Source organism: Tetrahymena thermophila (genome assembly GCF_000189635.1).
Source record: "Tetrahymena thermophila SB210 genomic scaffold scf_8254470, whole genome shotgun sequence".
Classification (NCBI taxonomy): domain Eukaryota; phylum Ciliophora; class Oligohymenophorea; order Hymenostomatida; family Tetrahymenidae; genus Tetrahymena; species Tetrahymena thermophila.
This window is the reverse complement of record NW_002476246.1, coordinates 58,289-79,592: the sequence shown is the minus strand read 5'-3', so window position 1 is coordinate 79,592 and position 21,304 is coordinate 58,289. Positions and strand designations below refer to the sequence as shown.

At 21.1% G+C, this 21,304-nt stretch overlaps 4 protein-coding genes across 4 annotated transcripts; all 4 read left to right on the top strand. All coding sequences in view use genetic code 6, as the record gives it.

Annotated features, from left to right (window-relative positions):
- Positions 1 to 918: 918 nt before the first annotated feature.
- On the top strand, positions 919 to 5,125 carry TTHERM_000630609 (hypothetical protein; the record flags this gene model as incomplete). The annotated part of the gene is made up of 10 exons (XM_012799389.1): positions 919 to 1,015; positions 1,075 to 1,236; positions 1,294 to 1,710; positions 1,768 to 1,917; positions 2,037 to 2,333; positions 2,400 to 2,686; positions 2,758 to 3,100; positions 3,211 to 3,734; positions 3,940 to 4,401; positions 4,487 to 5,125. 10 exons carry the CDS (start codon positions 919 to 921, stop codon positions 5,123 to 5,125), a joined length of 3,378 nt encoding a protein of 1,125 aa, XP_012654843.1.
- A 68-nt stretch (positions 5,126 to 5,193) lies between these two features.
- Positions 5,194 to 9,925, top strand: TTHERM_00630620 (transmembrane protein, putative; the record flags this gene model as incomplete). The annotated part of the gene is made up of 7 exons (XM_001022787.2): positions 5,194 to 5,867; positions 5,980 to 6,640; positions 6,692 to 6,820; positions 6,879 to 7,847; positions 7,922 to 8,357; positions 8,417 to 9,508; positions 9,570 to 9,925. 7 exons carry the CDS (start codon positions 5,194 to 5,196, stop codon positions 9,923 to 9,925), a joined length of 4,317 nt encoding a protein of 1,438 aa, XP_001022787.2.
- A 1,137-nt stretch (positions 9,926 to 11,062) lies between these two features.
- On the top strand, positions 11,063 to 13,526 carry TTHERM_000630619 (hypothetical protein; the record flags this gene model as incomplete). The annotated part of the gene is made up of 8 exons (XM_012799388.1): positions 11,063 to 11,193; positions 11,385 to 11,474; positions 11,733 to 11,822; positions 12,061 to 12,150; positions 12,422 to 12,511; positions 12,768 to 12,857; positions 13,132 to 13,221; positions 13,433 to 13,526. 8 exons carry the CDS (start codon positions 11,063 to 11,065, stop codon positions 13,524 to 13,526), a joined length of 765 nt encoding a protein of 254 aa, XP_012654842.1.
- A 355-nt stretch (positions 13,527 to 13,881) lies between these two features.
- TTHERM_00630640 (translation initiation factor eIF-5A family protein) lies at positions 13,882 to 20,540 on the top strand (the record flags this gene model as incomplete). Its single annotated transcript, XM_001022789.3, has 34 exons — positions 13,882 to 13,920; positions 13,979 to 14,028; positions 14,231 to 14,320; positions 14,385 to 14,474; positions 14,693 to 14,770; positions 14,823 to 14,912; positions 15,032 to 15,121; positions 15,219 to 15,308; positions 15,395 to 15,484; positions 15,628 to 15,717; positions 15,827 to 15,916; positions 16,032 to 16,121; positions 16,255 to 16,344; positions 16,424 to 16,513; positions 16,613 to 16,702; positions 16,811 to 16,900; positions 17,014 to 17,103; positions 17,228 to 17,317; positions 17,447 to 17,536; positions 17,624 to 17,713; positions 17,843 to 17,932; positions 18,050 to 18,139; positions 18,269 to 18,358; positions 18,483 to 18,572; positions 18,696 to 18,785; positions 18,905 to 18,994; positions 19,124 to 19,213; positions 19,337 to 19,426; positions 19,555 to 19,644; positions 19,732 to 19,821; positions 19,950 to 20,039; positions 20,150 to 20,239; positions 20,321 to 20,395; positions 20,459 to 20,540. The coding sequence occupies 34 exons, from the start codon at positions 13,882 to 13,884 to the stop codon at positions 20,538 to 20,540; spliced, it is 2,934 nt and encodes a 977-aa protein (XP_001022789.3).
- Between the last annotated feature and the right edge of the window lie 764 nt (positions 20,541 to 21,304).

Sequence of the window (21,304 nt, the reverse complement as noted above, 5' to 3'; positions counted from 1 at the left end):
AATAAAAGTAAATGCAAAAAGGCATTCAAAGCTATAAAGCAAATGAAATCGATTAAATTTATGTGATTTATTTTATCGAAAAAAAATTAATTGCATTTCCTCAGCTTTTTAATTAAATTTGATCAAATCCAATTTTAATAAAAGCTTATTAAATTTTTAATATATTTGTAAGAATCAGACTTTCTTTCTTAGCAATAAATTTCAATGTAAATGCAAATAAAAATCATTTCAAAAATATTTTAAATCACCCTAATTTTAAATTAATTTAATTTTCTAATTTTAATATTTTTAGTGATAAATAAAAGACTTAATAAGCGTTTGATATTTAGATGTTTATAGATTTATTAATAAAGATGAAATAATAAAATGATGTTAAATAACCAATCACAAATGAGTCTTTTGGCTTTTAGAAAAAATGAACTTTTTTATTTGTAAAAATTATTATTTTTTAGATTTGACTGAAATATTTTAGTTTCTGATATGGTTTGTAAATTAAGTAACTTGTCTTTGTAATTGATCAGCAAATTCTAATTTTTAAATTAGTATTGTAGAAAAAAGAAAAAGTAAAATAGTGATTTAGATTAGATCAATTACATAATTTATTAAATTCAGGTTTTTTTGTGTTGATGATATAAAAAAATCAGAAAAATTAATATTTCAGATTACAGTTTGCTATAATTTGATAATTGGGTATTAAAATTATGTGTCAATCAATCAATAATATTCTTCCGTAAAATTAATTAATATTGATCAGAATTTTTAATTTGAGAAACTTTAATAAGAAAGAAATTGTGTTTTTAAGTATATTTGAATTAAAGGAAGTAATCTATTGGAAATACTTGGTTGAATTAAAATCTGATTTTATTAAAAATTTCATCTTTATTAAAATAAATAAATTTTTAATCTAATCAAAGCAAAATGAATTTAAAGTACATAGTTTTCATCTTATTAAGCATTGCTAATTTCTACAAAACCATTTTATGCTAGAAGTGCCCTCTACTTTAAACTTATCACAGTAAGTATTTTTCGTAAATATTTGTTTATTTATGTTTAATTAAATTACTAAAATAATAGATCCAGTTGTCAATCTTGGGTTCGTTGTAAGAAATTTCCTTAGGATACCTAAGACAAATATTTTAGTAATCAACACTCTTTATAATGATTTATAAGATTCCAATATTGTTTATTTTAACGATTTATCATCTTCCTCAGGAGAAATTATCAACGTAGTAAAGCGTAATATTTATTGATTGAGCCTTTTTAAATATTTTATTATTGCGTCTTATTCAAAAGCTAATTATGTGATCATTGATATGCAGTATAATATTTATTTGGAATTAATTATGGTAACGAACTATTATAGTCTTGTTTTTGCTGACCCATACACTTTAAAAGCAGTCTATTCTGTTCCTATTCCTCAATTACAAGGACTTTTCTTAATTGAAGAGACAAATTATATAATCTTGACAAGATTTTATAACTAATTGTAAATTTATGATTTTATGCAGCAAAAGCCAGTCCTTACAATGGATAATTCGAAAACTCTAGAAAAATCTCCCGATGGTTCAAAAGCTTATCAATACTAGTCAAAAATATACACTTTAAAAAATGGTTAAAAAATAATTTTAACAACTAATGATATGGGTGTCATATATTGGATAATCGATGTTGAGAATTTAACATATTAATTTATAGGATATATAGAATAATGTATTTAAATAAATTAGCTTCTAACACAATTTTATTTGTTTTTTTATTAATTAAAAGCTAAGGTCAAAAAGTAAGGTGACAAATTCAGATAATTCTAAAAGCACCCAACAAAGGATATCTTTTTTTTTGGTGGATAGAACCTAGAAATAATTGTTGTAAAACTAATAGATATTTAGACAAATCAATTCTAGACTCTTGATACTATGAGTAAAACTTTTTTAATTCAAAAATTAAAATATTTTTTTAATTTTCCAAAATATATTTACATACTTTTTAAATTGGTTAAATTATAAAACTAACCCATTCATTTTTTTGGTAATAACTAGGCTTATACGATAATTAATATACAGATCCTATAACTAATTTATATTATACTTTAGTCTTAGGAGATAATGGGTAATTAAATCCAATTCTTTGGGCTGGAGACAATTACTATGTTTATAGCATTACTTTAAATGAAAGCGCTGATGATTCCTCTTTAAAATTAGGAGGCTTTGAAAGCTATGCAGTCGACACAATGTATAGATGGTATGTAATAAATGAAACATCCATGATTTATATTTCATCTGGAGATTTTGTCACAATATTTAACTATTAGACAAACGAATTTACTAAAAATTTATGTAAATAATTAATTAGTTTTAAATATTTTTTGCTTTAAATAGTAATTTTTTAATTAATGAATTTAGATTTTTATGGAGATCTTTTTTGCAGAAGATATATGAGATAAGTTGAAGGAAGTTAAGATCAGTACATCCTTTTATCAGGTAATTAGCTCCTTCTTTATGATAAAGGAAATTTCGGTTCTCCTTCTTTAAGCTAAAAGAGCTAATTTGATGAGAATGTAAGATGGAGATATGGAAGCTTTTACTAAATCAAAAATTAATTTGATTATTACTTTGTTAAAGTTGGAGCAGATGATGAAAATAGCAAAATTTATGTTTTCCCTATATACCCTCTTGGGGAACGTGGCTCAGTAAAAAATTATTTTTATTATTAATTTACTATAAACTTAAGATTTATCTAATTTACTTTTTTATATTTTAGGTTGTCGATATTACTGATTTGTATGGTTTAGAATGGATAAACATAAACTCTTACTTAGACCCTTTTTACTTAGGTGATACTTATTGGGTTGCTTTCGCATTTCCTTAAAAATAAAATACAGAGGATTATTTATTCATGTTGATAGATTGCACTTCTTCAAATGAACGATCATACTATCTAAAATCTAATAAAACTTCAGATAGCTCAATATAAACTGCATTTGCGGTTGCTTCTCTAGATAACCCAAATAATCTAGAACTTATAGGAGTTGATAATTATGGAACAATTTACGCTTGGGACTTAGGATAAGATGGTTTTCCTTTCAAATTTTACATAAATTTTAGTAAGAATTTTATTAATTTCTCAAAAATAATATTTGGTTTTTTTAATTATTACATTGATATGAGAGAATCTAATTAAAGCATTTGATCTTATTATTTTCTATCTAATTAGGTATTTGTTAGAAATCATAAATTGGAGATATATTCTATTTCAACGAGACAGTAAGTAGATTAATCATATCTTGTAGTAACAGTAATGTATATTCTATTGATTATACTACTGGAAAATTCCAAAATTTAGTTTAACTAAGTTAACAACCTGCTGCTTTAAAGGCCTTTTCAAACCATTAATTAGTAGCAATCGGAGATTTCAATACAGGAGTTGCATACATTTTCAAATTTAATCCATAAACATCTAATTTTGATTTATTTTTGAATGTATAATCTTCTAAGATATAAGATTAGATTATTCATATCGAAATCCTAAAAGATAATACTATATGGGTCTAATTTACTTTTAGCAATTTATTTTACTCCTTAAATGATTGCTTAGAAGATTCTAGCTTATGTACTCAATGTAATCAAGAATATTATTTTGAAGCATCTGAATAATATGATTCAAATGGTGTTTATGGTGTTGGATCTGTAGATTATCCCTTTACTACTTCAAATAATTTTCTAACAGCAATGATCAAAGTAATTTTAAATTAACATACTGATTATTGTTTTATAATTAAATTTTTTCTAATAAAAGTAAGTAAAAATTATTAAAAATAACTCTTTTTAATATATTTAAAATAAAATACTCCTATTTCATAAAGAAATTTATTAAAATTATTTTTTAAAATTTAATAAAAAAAAATAATTTTAATTTTTAGTATAAAAAACTTTTATTTAATAGGCATAATACTACAAATAAATAGTGAGTGGTGTTTCAAATATGTTCGTTGATATTTTAGTTAAACCTCATAGCATTCTAGGTTTAAATCCAAAGTTTATGAATTTCGATTTCAATAGCATTATTTCATTAAACTTTAAAAGTTCAATACCTGGATAATACGCCACTTTATAGTACTAAAATCTCTTAGAGTTTCAAAATTATAATTAAGTAGGATTTTAAGATATCATTATCTATTTTGGATTAGACAATGAAAACAGTAATTGTGGCCTTTATTTTGCTAATATAGAAAATAATGTATACATCAATAATATATAGCTCTATCTTTATACTTAAACAAGTGCCCCTAAAAGTTGTTAGTCTATTTACTCTGATAGCAGTATTTTAAATGTATTTAATTATTCAATTTCTAATGAAGATTTCTCTAATCATAAATCTATTCTAACATACTTTAATGTTACAAATGTAATTCATTAATTATTATTTATTTACTTTTTACTTATTTATTTATTGATAAATTAAAAATATTTTCAAAAATAAAATTTATTAGATAAATTTTAATAATTTTTCATTAACTGATTGTATTCTTGGCGACAGTTTTAGTATATTAACTTAAGAATCTGATCTCAAAGTACTTGCTTCAAATATTACTCTTTCTAATAACATCTGTTCTAGTAATAGTGATGATCCAGATAATGATGAAAAGATATCTGCCCTTTTCTCTTCAGGGAATTTTAATGTAAATAATATGACAGTGAATAACAATACTTTTTGTAAGAAAATAATATTTTCTTGTGTCTCCAGTCTAGATTAGACGAATTAAGTCTTTTCTTTTTAAGATTTAAACGTTTATGATAATTACTTTTAAGCAAAAACAGAGTATTTATTCTTTGATGCTTTGTATTCAATGAGAGTCAATCCAAATCATGAATTACATTTAGATGTTATATAATTCAAAAATAATTCTTTATTAACAAAAAATAATAATGATTTGATTGGAGCTTCATACTTCTAAACAATGAAAATAGCTACAATTTCAGCTTCAAATACCATGTTGATTAATCATTTTGATATAAAATTAGGATTATTTTAAAATGCAAACAATTTTACAATATCTTTTAATGCATTAATGACGATGATTACTTAATTAAAATACCTAATTAGTAGACAAACGGATGTCTCTAGTTGATCGATATTTAAACCATTAATTTAAATTAAATTAAAATTATTAATAAAAAAGCATAAGACACTATACTAATGATAGTGTAAAACAACAACATTTAATAAGCTATCCTAAATTTAAAAGATGGAGTATTTTAAAATTTACTTTTATATTAAAATTCAAAAAATACTCAAGCAGTACCATTCCAATTATAAAGTGATTACAATTTAGAAATAACAATTGATAATTGCTTATTTTAAAATATTACTTTACAAAGTATTTAATTCACCTTAACTTACTCTACATCAGCTCTCTGGATTTAAAATTATGTCGGAAATGTTCTAATAAAGAATTCATAATTTTATAATTCTAATAGTAATTCTGAATATGGCCTAATTTATATTCAAGCTAATTAGATTACTTTAGACACTGTTTAGTTTAGAAATTTTACATTTCCTCAAGATAAAACTTCACCTATGTTCTAATAAAATGGTGCTATGTTGAATGCTAAAGCCGAAGTTATTAAAATATAAAAATCAAATTTCAACTAAGCTACAGCCATAAAAGGATCTTTTTTATACTTAATTTCTTTTGGATAATTATTTTAAGTTAGCATCTCTGATACAACATTTAGCGAGGGATATGCCTTATTAGATGGAGGAGCAATTTACATAGATTCAGGTGGTTAATAGCTCTAATTTGACTGCCAAAATTGCTAATTTAGTAATCTGTATACACTATCATAGTTCGCATCTACTATTGGATAAGAGTATTTATTTATTTATTTATTTATTCCTTTAAAGATTTGATTAAAAAACCTTTAATATTTCATAAAATATAACAATAATAGTTAAAATATTTTTATTAAATTTAATATCTAGAAAATATTAGATAGGCAAAAGTAAGGTTTAAAATGAAATAAAATTCTAAGGCGGTTTTATCAAAAATATATTTGGGGTAACAGAGAATTAATTCATAGATGTTTCAAATTCTAATCTTTAATTTAGTTAAATTCCCACAATTACCTCTGAACAGTTTGATTCAAATACAGAACCTTAATAATAATATATTACAAAATATAAAGGACTTTAATAATAAGCCACTTTGGTAAATTTATAAAAATCATCTTTGAAAATTTAAGAATCTAAATTTTCTAACATCAAAATTTAATCCTTTAATTCTGTTTTACCTCTTCTTATTAGCTCAACTTCATCTAATATTACTATTTCTAACACCAAATTTGAAGATAGCGTATTTACTAACAGTGCAATTTATACACTTTAAAGTAATATTTAACTTCAAAATGTCTCATTTAATAATGTTGTTTAAGCTGCAACCAACAGAAGAACTTTATAATAAGATATTTACTCTAACCCTAGTCCTATTGGTGCTTCTTTAATTATTTGCTAATAATCAACTGTTAGCATATAATAAAAGAGTTCTTTTATTGGTACAAGTTGTAAGTCAAATTGCAATGGCGGAGCAATTTAGCTTTTATAAAGTACAATATCCATAGATGATACCATATTTTAAAAAATAGATGTAAAATAATTTATTTTTAATTTATTTAATCTAAAATGAATATTAATAAAGTCTTCATTTGGTGGGGCCATATACATAGAAGGAATTAACAATACAAATACCATTTCAAATACATAGTTTATGAGTTGCATATCTTAAAATGATGGAGGTGCTCTCTACTTAAAAGCTTTATAGTAGGATGTAAATTATCTAAAATTTTTATTTTAAATTAAATTTAATATTCAAAAATTATTTAAAGAAATTTGATCTTACTCTTTAAGGCAGTTCATTTGTTAAAAATTCATGTAAATCTAGAGGAGGAGCTATTTATGTTGATTCTGATGTCATGAATTCTCTTAAATAAACAATATAAATAGTTAATTCTCAAATCATTCATAATTAAGCAAGTATAGGAGGAGGAATCTTTTAACAAAATATCTCAATTAACACTCAAAAAAATAACATTATAGATAGTAATACAGGAACCATTTATGGAAATGATAGTATCTCTTACCCTTCTAAGCTTAAAGTAAGTAATATGGATGAATTTCTGAAAATAAACTTAGGAATGCTAGAGGAAAACAAAATAGTAATAAATGATTTCAGGAGTGGTGCCAATTTAACTAATATACAATTTGTACTTTTAAATGACAAAGATGAAGTTATTTATCCGATTACATAAGAAGATTATGATACATATAAACTAAGTGTTGCTTTTGATCCTAAAACACCTAATATAATCCAGTATTCGATTGATGGAAGCATTTAAGCAAGTTATAATAAATAATTACAAGCTTTTAATTTTGAAAACATAACTCTAGTAGGTAAGCCAGGATCTTCTGCTTACATATAATTCAGCTCTAAATAAATTTATGTTGTTGATAGCTAGCAAGCTAATTTTATTCAAAACTACACTTTTAACATACTTATTAACTTCAGGCTATGCGGCCCTGGTGAGTAAATAGCATAAATTGGTTAAGTCACTCAATGCTAATAATGCCCAGTAAATTATTATTCATTCAACGTTGAGAATTGCTAAGATTGTCCGACAGGAGCTACATGTAATGGAGGAACAAATGTCGTGGCAAATAAAGGATATTGGCGTAAATCGCATTTTAGTAGCTTAATAATTAGTTGCTCAAATTTACCGGATAATTGCGCTGGAGGAGATTATGGTGATAATATTTGCTATGAAGGTCATATTGGAGCACTTTGTGAAGAATGCGATGTAATTCCTTTATCAAATTTATTTATTTATTTATATTAATTTTAAATTTAAAAATTAATATTTGATTAAAATAGATTTATGGGAATTATTGGGGAGAATCATATGCAAAATCATCTAAATATTCTTGTACTAAATGTAGTGAAATAAAAGGGAATATATGGATCGTTGTCTTAATGACAATATGGACATTAATATCAATGTGTCTTGCTATAAAAGGTGATGTAGATTAGCTAAAAGAAAGAGCTGCTTTTTTGACTATTTAAAAAAATTTATAAAAAAAATGTAGTAATAAATATTTATAAAGAAATCTAACTCCAAATCAAAAAACAGAATTATAGTCTTTTAGTACTATTACTAAATAAAAAACATAAAATTAAATAAAGGAAAGGTAATAAAAATAAAAGATAATAAGAACAGATGAAGAAAAATCTGGTGTATACATAAAAATGTTAACAAATTATGTATAGATTGTTGGATCTATAGCAACTTTCAATTTAAGTATTCCTTCTGGTATAATTTTTTTATTTTTTTCATAAAATTGTATTTTAATTAATTTTTTTTTATTATAGGTATTTTTGAGTTCCCTTAATCTGTTGGTTAACCGTTGAAGTAGACAATGAACTCTCTTGACTGTGCATTGCAAGAAATGAACTCTTCAATACCAATTATTTATTTAAGGCTTCTGTTTTCTGTTTTAATACCCTTTATATATATGGCAATTTTCTTATTTTGTATGCTTTTATACTTTTTATATAAGAAGTCGACAGCCGATAAGAATAATAGCAAAAAAGAGTAGTTTCCTTGGTATATTTTAGCTACAGCTATTATGTTCTTAATTATATACGTTCAGCCAGATCTAGTTGCTTAAATAATTGCCTTATTATCGTGTAGAGAAATAGGTGATACAGAATATATTTTGTCTAATGTTTCATTTATTTGCTATAACAAAGAACATATTTTCTATGCTCTGATTTTAATAGTACCAATGCTGCTGATTTGGATGATCATATTGCCAGGTATACTATTTATATTATTGAGAAGAAATAGACAAAATTTAGATTCTATAGAAGTGAAGCTTAAGTATGGTTTTCTATATAAAGAATATCAAACCCATGCATTTTACTGGGAATTCATTAAAATGGCTGAGAAACTAGCAATCATTCTTGCTTTGAACTTTTATTCTTAAAGTATAAATACAAAAGCTATATTGGTATTTGTAGTAATCACATCTTATGGTTTACTTGCAATGATAATTCATCCATACTTAGAATCAGATGTAAATGAAATTGATGTTAATTCTACTCATATATGTGCTCTAACAGTCCTTCTTGGTTTATTTATGTACTAAAATAAATACCCCTACTTTGTATACAGTGCATTAGTACTGATTGTGGCCATTAATGCTTGGTTCCTTATCAAGCTTCTAAATAAAATCATAGGTGGCTATCTTCCAAAGATCAAATAATCTTTATAATAATTGGTTAAGACTTTATCAGCAAAAATATCATACTTTAAGAAGTTTGTCAAAGATGAAGAAAAAAACAAGAAATAAATGAAACCTGAAGTCAAGGAAAAGTTATTATTTTTATGTAAAAAATTCGCTGCATTAGACCCTCAAAAAAAGAAAAAAATATATATCGAAGCATATGAACTGAGACTAGGTAAGTATATTCATTATTATAATGCAAAATTAAGTTAAATAAATTTCTTAAACAACAATAGTTGAAGAGTATAGACATATTTTTGACAGAAGCTAATTTTAATAACTAGTAGATCAAGAGAATCCTACTCAGCAAAAAACAGAGGCAAACTTTTTAGAGTCATCAAAACTTATACAATAAGAAAAGGAAGATACAAATTTAAGAGATAATAAATAGAAAGACAACCTAGAATCTCTTTTTAACTTACATAAAAAGCAAGATTCTGATAATAATTTGATACAAAATGAAAATAACTAAACAAATACTTCTCGCACTGAAGAAAAACCTAAAAGCAAATTTTATATTGAAGCCTTTGGAGAAACATTAAAAGAAGATTAGGTGAATATAGAAATGAAAAAAGAAAGCGATGATGATTGATAAAATATTATTTTTTAATTAATACTATTAAAAAAAAATTATTCATTTAAATTAGATATTTTTGTTAATTTTAGTAATATTTATTATTTGTTCAATTTATATAAAAGCCAACAAAAAATAATTGTTTTATCAAATATATTTGAAATATTTTTAAATATTTACAATTCTTATAAATTAATGATTCTTTACTAAGATTTAGCTTTTGATTATATTTAGTTTTAAAAAAATTAAAATCTTTAAAATATTAAATTTAATAATGAATGTTAAATTAATTTTTTTATTATATCTCTTAATAAAAGCAAATTTATAAATTAATATTTGATAATTATCATATTTTATTTGCTTTTGTTATCTATTTATAATTAAATTCCATAAATTAGTATTGAATATTTTTAATAAAAATAAATGATATAATAGATTAAATATTATGAAGAATTAGAAGAAGTAATTATTTATTTTTTTAACAATATCCTTTGAATTTATTTATATTAATAAAAAAAGTTTTTAAACTCTTCACTTTAATCTCATTAGGTTCTCCATATTAATATAAAGTATTTTTTAATTTGTGGTTTTTATAATATTTTTTATATATTTAACTTTCAATTTATTTATTATATAATTTTTCTAATAGAAATTCACATCAAAATTCATTGATTTTATTTATACAAATATTTTTTTGCAATTTTAACTTAATTTTCATTTCAATTTTTAATTATTCATTATTCATTATTCATTCTTAATTTTTTATTATTTTATATTTTTTTTCAATTTTTGCTATTAGCACTAACTGATAAAAACGGTTTATTTGCTTTGGACAATGATATTTTTAATTATAAAAATTAATTTAAAAAATTAAACTCTTTTAATTTATTTGATTTATTTTTCTTTTTGTTTTTATTGTACTTAATTTTTTTTCTTCTTTCTTTGTTAATTTAACTTATTATTTTATTTTCAACTTTTGCTTTTATTATTAATAAATCTTATTATTTCATATTTTTTCTTTATTTCTACCTTCTAATTAACTAATTACTGTAATTCCTCATTAATTAAGGCCACTCCTAATTAAATTCTTTAGAAAAAATATGGCTTTAACACCTAAATTTTCATTTTAAAATTGTGGGGAAGGGGTATTAAAATATGAGAATTAACAGCATTCATTCATCATAATCTTTAAAAAGCTGCAATTAAATTGGTGATGAAGATGTATCAGGATTAAGTTATGCTTTAGCAAATTGTACTAATCTCTCAAATTTGATACTTGACTTTCGGTAAAAAGAGTTTATTTGTTTTGGATTGAGATATTTTTTATTATAAAAACTAATTTAAAACAATAAAGCTCTTTTAATTTATTTGATTGATTTTCTTTTTCTTTTGCTTGCTTTTTTTTTCTTTTTTCTTTGTTAATTTAACTCCTATAATTAACCAATTAACTATATATTTTTTTTCAATATTTAAAAAGTCGTAATTAAATTGGTGCAGTTGGTGCATCAAGCTTAGGTCTTGCTTTAGAAAATTGCACTAATCTCTCAAATTTAATACTTGACATTAGGTAAAAATAGTTTATTTGTTTTGGATTGTGATATCTTTTATTATAAAAATTAATTTAAATCAATAAAGCTCTTTTAATTTAATTGATTTATATTTTTTTTATTGTGTTTTTTTTCTTCTTTTTTTTTTTTGAGTTTAACACATTATTTTATTTTCAACTTTTAATTTAATATTAATTCATATTATTATTTCATATTATTTCTTCATTTTTTCCTTCTAATTAACAAATTAATTTTTTATTTTTTCAACTTTTAAAAAGTGAAAATTAAATTGGTGCAGTTGGTGCATCAAGCTTAGGTTCTGCTCTAACAAATTGTACTAATCTCTTAAATTTAACACTTAACCTTGGGTAAAAAGAGTTTATTTGTTTTGGATTATGATATTTTTAATTATAAAAACTAATTTAAAGCAATAAAGCTATTTTATTTTATTTATTTTTCTTTTTATTGTGATTGCTTTTTTTCTTCTTTTTTTCAATTATTTTATTTTTAATTTTTGTTTTTATTATTAATTAATCTTATTATTTCATATTGTTTCTTCATTTTTTCCTTCTAATTAATTTTTTTTTATCTTCAACATTTAAAAAGGGAAAATTAAATTGGTGCAATTGGTGCATAAGGCTTAGGTTCTGCTTTAGCAAATTGCACTAACCTCTCAAATTTGACACTTGACCTTGGGTAAAAAGAGTTTATTTGTTTTGTATTGTGATGTTTTTCATTTTAAAAATTAAGTTAAAACAATAAAGCTCTTTTAATTTATTAGATTTATTTTTTTATTTTTTATTGTGCTTGCTTTTTTTTCTTCTTCCTTCTTTATTAATTTAACTCATTATTTAATTTTTAACTTTTGATTTTCTTTTTAATTAATCTTATTATTTCATATTATTTCTTCATTTTTTCCTTCTAATTTACTAATTAATTATTTATTTTTTCTTCAATATTTAAAAAGAGTCAATTAAATTGGTGCAGTTGGTGCATCAAGCTTAGGTTTTGGATTAGCCAATTGTACTAATCTCTCAAATTTAACACTTGACCTATGGTAATAAGAATTTATTTGTTTTGGATTTATGATATTTTTAATTATAAAAACTAATTTAAAACTTTAAAGTATTTTTAATTTATTTTTCATTTAATTGTGCATGCTTTTTTTCTTCTTTCTTAGTTAATTTAACTCATTATTCTATTTTCAACTTTTGCATTTATTATTAATTAATTTTATTATTTCATATTTTTTCTTCATTTTTTCCTTCTAATAAACTAATTAATTAAATATCTTTTCTCTAATATTTAAAAAGTATTAATAAAATTGGTGAAATGGGTGCAACAGGCTTAGGTTCTGCTTTAGCAAAGTGCATCAATCTCTCAAATTTGACCCTTAAACTTGGGTAAAAACAGTTTATTTGTTTTGGATTGTGATATTTTTTATTATAAAACTAATTTATAACAATATAATTCTTTTAATTTATTTGATTTACTTTTCCTCTAATTTTTATTGTGTTTGCTTTTTTTTGTTCTTTCTTTGTTAATTTAACTCATTATTTTATTTTTAACTTTTGCTTTTATTATTAATTAATTAATCTTATCATTTCATACTTTTTCTTTATTTTTTCCTTCTAATTAGTTTATTAATTATATATTTTTTCTACAATATTTAAAAAGTATCAATTTAATTGGTGCAATTGGTGCATTAGGCTTAGGTACTGCTTTAAATAATTGCACTAATCTCTTAAATTTGAAACTTGATCTTTGGTAAAAAGAGTTTATTTGTTTTGGATTATGATAATTTTAATTATAAATGCTAATTTAAAAAAATAAAGCTCTTTTAATTTATTTGATTACTTTTTATTTGGTTTATTTTTCTTTACATTTTTTACTCAACTTATTTTTTTTTATATATTAATTTAAGAAATAAATTTTAATTTAATATTTTTTTGAAATTTACTCATAATGATAATAAAAGTTATAACTAAATATTTGAATCGTATCAATTGAAAGTAAAAAGTAAGTGTCTTAAATCTAAAAGATTAGTTGTATTTGAAATAAATTTCTCATGATAATAAACAAGTGACGAAAAAAGGATGAATAAATATTAAATATTTAAATAATAGAATATAAATATTTTATTATATATTTAAAATGTTAATATATAAATGTTTGATTAATTAAATGGCAGTTTATGTATTATTTTTTTCTTTTTTTAATTAAAATTATTTTTGGTTTTTAAATTTTTAGGTGTTAATTAATTCAAATTAAAAAATTGGTGTTAATATATTTATTTATGGGAGCTAAAAAAGGAGAATCTGTAAAAATTAAATAAGTATATAGATTATGAAAATTATTAATTTCTGATCATAATTAATTAATTAACAAATAATCAAAGAAACATAAATGGCAAATATATAAAAAAAAATGGAGTAATAGAATAACTCTTTAAATATTCTATAAGATGTATTCATCATTATTAATTTTATTTATTATTATAAAATCTTTTTTTTAAATAAAAAAGTTAATGAAATCTGACTTGAAAGCTCTAACTAGTATTGACTTACAGTTAAAGTAAGAGATAGATCAATATAAATATTTATTCATTCATATTTAATTATAAATTTTTCAAAACAAACAATGTTTTTTTAAAAAAAATAAATATTTTAAAATTTTTTCTCTTTTTTATTGTAAAATTAAAAATAAATAAAATTTCATTCATTCGTTAATTTATTCATAAATTAAATTCCTTTGTTATTATTTATAAAATAAATAGAAATTGTACTCTTAACAATACATAAGTTGCTTAGCTTAACAATTCTTTAGTATAATGCTAAAAATTAGAATCTTTAGTATTAAATCTTAAGTAATCATTTAACTTTATTATCTTAAAATGCATAATTAATTTTTATTATCAATTTGAAATATAGTAAAGAAAATATTTCAGATGATTAGATAAGTCAATTATTTAATTAATATTCCTACATAAAGGACTTTGTTGAAACTGATAATAATGTGAGGTAAATTTATTTTAATTTAAATATATCCTAATATAGCGAATAAGTTGTTTAATAAATTATAACATTATCTTATAACCCTAGTTATTTCTACCATTTATAAAAAGCTAAAAGTTATAATTTTGCTTTTTAAATTATATTAAAAAAAATATTAGTTTATATGTTGATTTAATCATTTAAATAAATTAAAATAATAGTTTTTTTTAATTTTATTTAAATAGCAATGATTAAATATATTGTCAAATTTAGTTTTTCCAAAGTATTTTTTACAAAGGATCTGAAGATTTTCAAGAGCTTAGGTAAAATAGAACTAACTATTGGTATTTGATTGATTTATTTTTAATTTGAAAGATTAAATGATATTGAAGCTTAAGGAAATATTCTATTAGAAGAAACTATGAGCAATCTAATTAATCTTAACAGTTTATAGCTAAATTTAGAGTAAACCTTTTTTAATTTATGTATTTATTTTTTAATATAATTAAGTTCATCTTTCAAAACTCATTACAACTTTCCGTTATCTAAAATAAAATAAATTCAATATTATTTTATAATAAAAGTGGAAATTTATTAGGAGATGGAGGTGTAATTTGGATTTGCGAATTATTACATAGATGCTAAACGATTAGTAACTTAAATCTGCAGCTTTGGTAATTTTATTTCAATTCTATTAAATTTATTCAGTTATATTTATTATATTGTTAAAAAATCATATAAATTGTTTATTAAATATATTTTTTTGGAAAGGAAAAATAAAATAGGTGACAGAGGGATATTGAGTATTGCAGAAGGTATTAGTAGTTGTACTAAACTCACAACTTTAACTTTAAATGCAGTGTAAACTTTATTGATTATCGTTAATAAATAAAAAAATTATTTTTCAATATAATTTTACATCTAATTGTAAATAAAAACTTAAAAAGTGCTAATTTATTTGGAAAAGAAGGTGCATTTTCTATAAGTAAGATATTAAGTAGTTGTAAAATGTTGACTCATCTAGATATTAACCTCTCGTAATTAATTAATTTTACTTTTTTTTAAGGATAAATTTAAATTAATTTTAGACAATTTAATAAATTTTTTAATCTATTTAATCTTTAAACATTTTTTTAGTTGTCAGTAATTTTTATTTATATATTATCTTATGTTTTATTAGTAACAATTAAATTGGAGAAGAAGGAACATCAGCTATCTGTTAAGAACTAGGTAGCTGTTAATTACTTAAGAATTTAAAAATTGCACTATGGTAATTAATTTTGATTTATTTTTCATTTTTTTATTTTTAATATTTTTTAAATTAATCAAATAAAGCATAATAAATTTATTTAATAGCATATTATTTTTTATTATAAAAGTAATAATTAAATTGGGGATGGAGGAGCTTATTGTTTTGGAATAGCATTAAGTAACTTACAGTTACTTATTAGTTTAAAATTTTGTCTTAGGTAATTTTAATTTTACAATTTTGATAGCCTAAAAAAAACTTAATGAAGTTTTTATTTTTAAGATTAGTTTAAAATAATAAGTTTGTTAATAATTTAATTTATTTTATTTGAAAAGGCAAAATAAAATCTCTGATTAGGGAGCATCAAATATTGGATTAGGTTTGAGTAAATGTAATCAACTTAAGAATTTAGATATTCAAATGGAGTAAATATTTTTTTTAAATTTAAATTATTCATTTTTATTCAACTTAAATTTTAAAAATTTTAATTTATTAGTTTTTTTATTTGTGTATGTATGGATGGATATATTTATTTATTTATTATTTTATTAATAAAAGATTGAATTAAATTGGAAATAATGGAGCTTCTGCTATTGGTAGTGCTATTGGTAGCTGTAAATTCCTTGTAAATCTCTAAGTTTGGATTTAGTAAGATTAAGTTTATGTTTTTATTAAATTATAAATGAAAATTAAATAATTAATTTAACTATTTATTTTATTTGAAAAGTGGAAATAAAATTGGAGATGACGGAGCCTAAAATATTGGATTAGGCTTAAAAAAATGTACTCAAATTACAAATTTAATATTTGATTTAAGGTAAATTTTATTTATTATTTTTTTATTTAAACTAAATTCAAAATACTTTAATTTAAAAAAATGTCTTAAATTTTTAATTAAACTTGATTTGCATAAAAGCTAAAATTAAATTTGGGATGATGGGACTTATACTATTGGCAAAGCACTTTGTGACTGTAAATTCCTTACAAATCTCAACTTTTCAATTTGGTAAAATAATTTTATATTAGTTTATTGATAACTAAAAAAAATTTGAATTATTATATATATTTTAATTTAAATTTCATAGATAATTAATTAATTTACTTTCTTAAAAAGGGGCAATAAAATAGGTGATAAAGGAGCATAAAATATTGGATTAGGTTTGAGTAACTGTATTCAACTTACTAATTTAATATTTAACATAGGGTATATTTTATTTATTATTTTTGAAAAGTTTTTTATTTAAACTGAATTAAAAATACTTTAATTTAAAAAAATGTCTTTAATTTTTAATAAAACGTGATTTTCATATATTAAAGCTAAAATTAAATTGGGGATGATGGAGCTTCTACTATTGGTACAGCAATTGGTAATTGCAAATTCCTAAATAGTCTCAAATTTTACATTTGGTAAAATAATTATTTATTTATTCATTGATAACTTAAAAAAAGTTTTAATTATTTTTTTTAGTTTTGATTTAAATTTCAAAATAAATTTAAATTGTTAATAAATTAATTTACTTTTTTTGAAAAGGGGCAATAAAATAGGTGATAAAGGAGCATAAAATATTGGATTAGGCTTGAGTAACTGCACTCAACTTACAAATTTAGAATTTGTAATAAGGTAAATTTAAATTATTTATAACTTTAAAAAAATATTATTTCTAAGCGTTTTATTCAAGCTGAATTAAAAAAAATTAAATTTATAAAATGTCTTAAATTTTTAATAAAATGTGATTTACATATATAAAAGCTAAAATTAAATTGGGGATGATGGAGCTTCTACTTTTGGTACAGCGTTTGGTAACTATAAATTCCTAACTAATCTCAAATTTTACATTTGGTAAGATAATTATTTATTTATTAATTAATAACTATTTGAACTATTTTATATATTTTGATTTATATTTCAAAACAAATTTTTGAAAAGTCAAAATAAAATTGGTGATTAAGGAGCATAAAATATTGGATTAGGCTTGAGTAACTGCTCTCAACTTACAAATTTAGAATTTGTAATAAGGTAAATTTAAATTATTTATAACTTTTAAAAAATATTATTTCAAAGCGTTTTATTCAAACTGAATTAAAAAACATTAAATTTAAAAAATGTCTTAAATTTTTAATATAACATGATTTGCATATATAATAGCTAAAATTAAATTGGGGATGATGGAGTTTCTACTATTGGTAAAGCACTTGGTAATTGCAAATTCTTAACTAATCTCAAATTTAGCATTTGGTAAAATAATTATATATATATATTTATTGATAACTATATGAATTTTTTTATCTATTTTGATTTAAATTTCAAAACAAATTTAAATAGTTAATAAATTAATTTATTTTGTTTGAAAAGGGAAAATAAAATTGGTGATAAAGGAGCATAAAATATTGGATTAGGTTTGAGTAACTGCAATCAACTTTCAAATTTAGAATTAGCAATTGGGTAAATTTAAATTATTTATAACTTTTAAAAAATATTATTTCAAAACTTTTTGTTCAAACTGAATTGAAAAACATTAAATTTATAAAATGTCTTAAATTTTTAGTAAAACATGATTTAAATATACAAAAGCTAAAATTAAATTGGGGATGATGGGGCTTCTACTATTGGTAAAGCACTTGGTAATTGCAAATTACTAACTAGTCTCTAATTTTTCATTTGGTAAAATAATTATTTACTTATTAATTGATAACTAATAAAAGTTTTAATTATTTTATATATCATTGATTTAAATTTCAAAGCAAATTTAAATAATTAATAAATTAATTTACTTTTATTTGAAAAGGGGCAATAAAATAGGTGATAAAGGAGCATAAAATATAGGATTAGGCTTGAGTAACTGCACTCAACTTAAATATTTAGAATTTTAGATAAAGTAAATTTATTTCATTTATGATTAATAAAAAAATCAAAGCTTTTTATTCAAACTGAATTAAAAAACATTAAATTTATAAAATGTCTTAAATTTTTAGTAAAACGTGATTTACATATACAAAAGCTCAAATTAAATTGGGGATGATGGAGCTTCTACTATTGGTACAGCACTTGGTAATTGCAAATTCTTAACTAGTCTCTCATTTTACATTGGGTAAAATAATTATTTATTTATTCATTGATAACTAAAAAAAAGTTTTAATTATTTTTTTTATTTTTGATTTAAATTTCAAAATTTAATAGTTAATAAATTAATTTACTTTTTTTGATAAGGGGCAATAAAATAGGTGATAAAGGAGCATAAAATATTGGATTAGGCTTGAGTAACTGCACCAAACTAACAAATTTAGAATTTGCAATAAAGTAAATTTATAGTATTTATAACTTTAAAAAAATATTATTTCAAAGAGTTTTATTCAAACTGAATTAAAAAAAATTAAATTTATAAAGTGTCTTAAATTTTTAATAAAATGTGATTTGCATATATAAAAGCTAAAATTAAATTGGGGATGATGGAGCTTCTACTATTGGTACAGCACTTGGTAATTGTAAATTCCTAACTAGTCTCAAATTTTACATTTGGTAAAATAATTATTTATTTATTCATTGATAACTAAAAAAAAGTTTTAATTATTTTATATATTTTTGATTTAAATTTCAAAACAAATTTAAATATTTAATAATTTAATTTACTTTTTTGAAAAGGGGCAATAAAATAGGTGATAAAGGAGCATAAAATATTGGATTAGTCTTGAGTAACTGCACTCAACTTACAAATTTAGAATTTGCAATAGGGTAAATTTAAATTATTTATAACTTTTAAAAAATATTATTTCAAAGTGTTTTATTCAAACTGAATTAAAAACATTAAATTTATAAAATGTTTTAAATTTTTAATAAAATGTGATTTACTTATACAAAAGCTAAAATTAAATTGGGGATGATGGAGCTTCTACTATTGGAACAACGTTTGGTAGCTATAAATTCCTAACTAACCTCAAATTTTACATTTGGTAAAATAATTTTATATTTATTAATTAATAACTATTTGAATTATTTTATATTTTTTTATTAAAATTTCAAAACAAATTTTTGAAAAGTCAAAATAAAATTGGTGATAAAGGAGCATAAAATATTGGATTAGGCTTGAGTAACTGCACTGGACTTACAAATTTAGAATTTGAAATAAAGTAAATTTATATTATTTATAACTTTTTAAAAAATTATTTCAAAACTTTTTATTCAAACTGAATTAAAAAAAATTAAATTTATAAAATGTCTTATATTTTTAATTAAGCATTATTTGCATTTATAAAAGCTAAAATTAAATTGGAGATGATGGAGCTTCTACTATTATTACAGCACTTAGTAATTGCAAATTCCTAACTAATCTCAAATTATACATAAAGTAAAATAATTTTATATTTATTTATTGATAATTAAAAAAAGTTTGAATTATCTTTTTTATTTTGATTTAAATTGAAATAGTTAATAAATTAATTTATATTGTTTGAAAAGGGGTAATAAAATCAGTGATAAAGGAGCATAAAATATTGGATTAGGTTTGAACAACTGCACTTAACTTACAAATTTAATTTTTAGCTCAGAGTAAATTTCATTTATTTTAACTTTAGAAAAAAAAATATTAAAGTTTTTAAAATGTTATTTAAAATGCCTTTATTTTATAAGTAATAATGAGAATTTTCTAAAATCCAGAGAAATTATCAACTGTAAAAATATAAAGTTATTGAATCTATCTATAAAGTAATTACTTTTTTTTGTTTAAAATTAATTAATTTAAATAATATTTTTATTTATCTAAAAAAGTGAATTACCTGAATAAAGAAAAACGGAAATCAAAAGATTAGCTTAAAAAATAAAAAGATTAGTAAAATTTAATATAGACTGAATTTACTAAAATGGATCATTTTTTATTTATTAACTAACATAAGATTAAAAATAATTGATTGATTAATAAATAATAAATAAAAATTGTAATTTATTGTTTAATGTAAGCTTTTATTTTTTAAATAATCTCATAATATTTCTTCCTCGATTTTATTCATTTTTTTCATTTTTCCTGTATTTAGACACCCCCCTCCCCCATTATTTTATTTAAGTTTCAAAGGAAGTAAATAAAATATTTAGTTTATTTACAGGGGGTATCGCGTTGTTTGCAAAAAATATTTATATTATTTATAACTTTTATTGTAATTGATTTCTATTCCTTATTTTTATTTCAATACTACTTCTCATGCTCATTAGAAAAATAGTTAATTGCTCAAAGTTACGTTTGTCTGTTGAAAAAATCAACAAAATAAAAAAAAATAATAAATAAATTAATTATTTTAATTTTTGATGAAAAATATTGAAGTAATATGATAATAAAAATGAATTAAAGAAATAAGAGTCAAAACTCTTTATAAGTGTGGCAATAATTTAATCAAAAGCATTATTAGACTGCTAAATAGGACTATTCCTATATCAGAATCAATAATGAGAAGGATTATCACTAAGATTGATCAAAAATTACCATTAGAACAGAAATTTAGATCTGATCAATACTTTAACAATATATATTTCAGAATAATTATAAAATTTCATAAAGATTAACAATATATAAAAATATATAGATAACAATGTTAATCAATATTATTATTTTATTTAATTAAT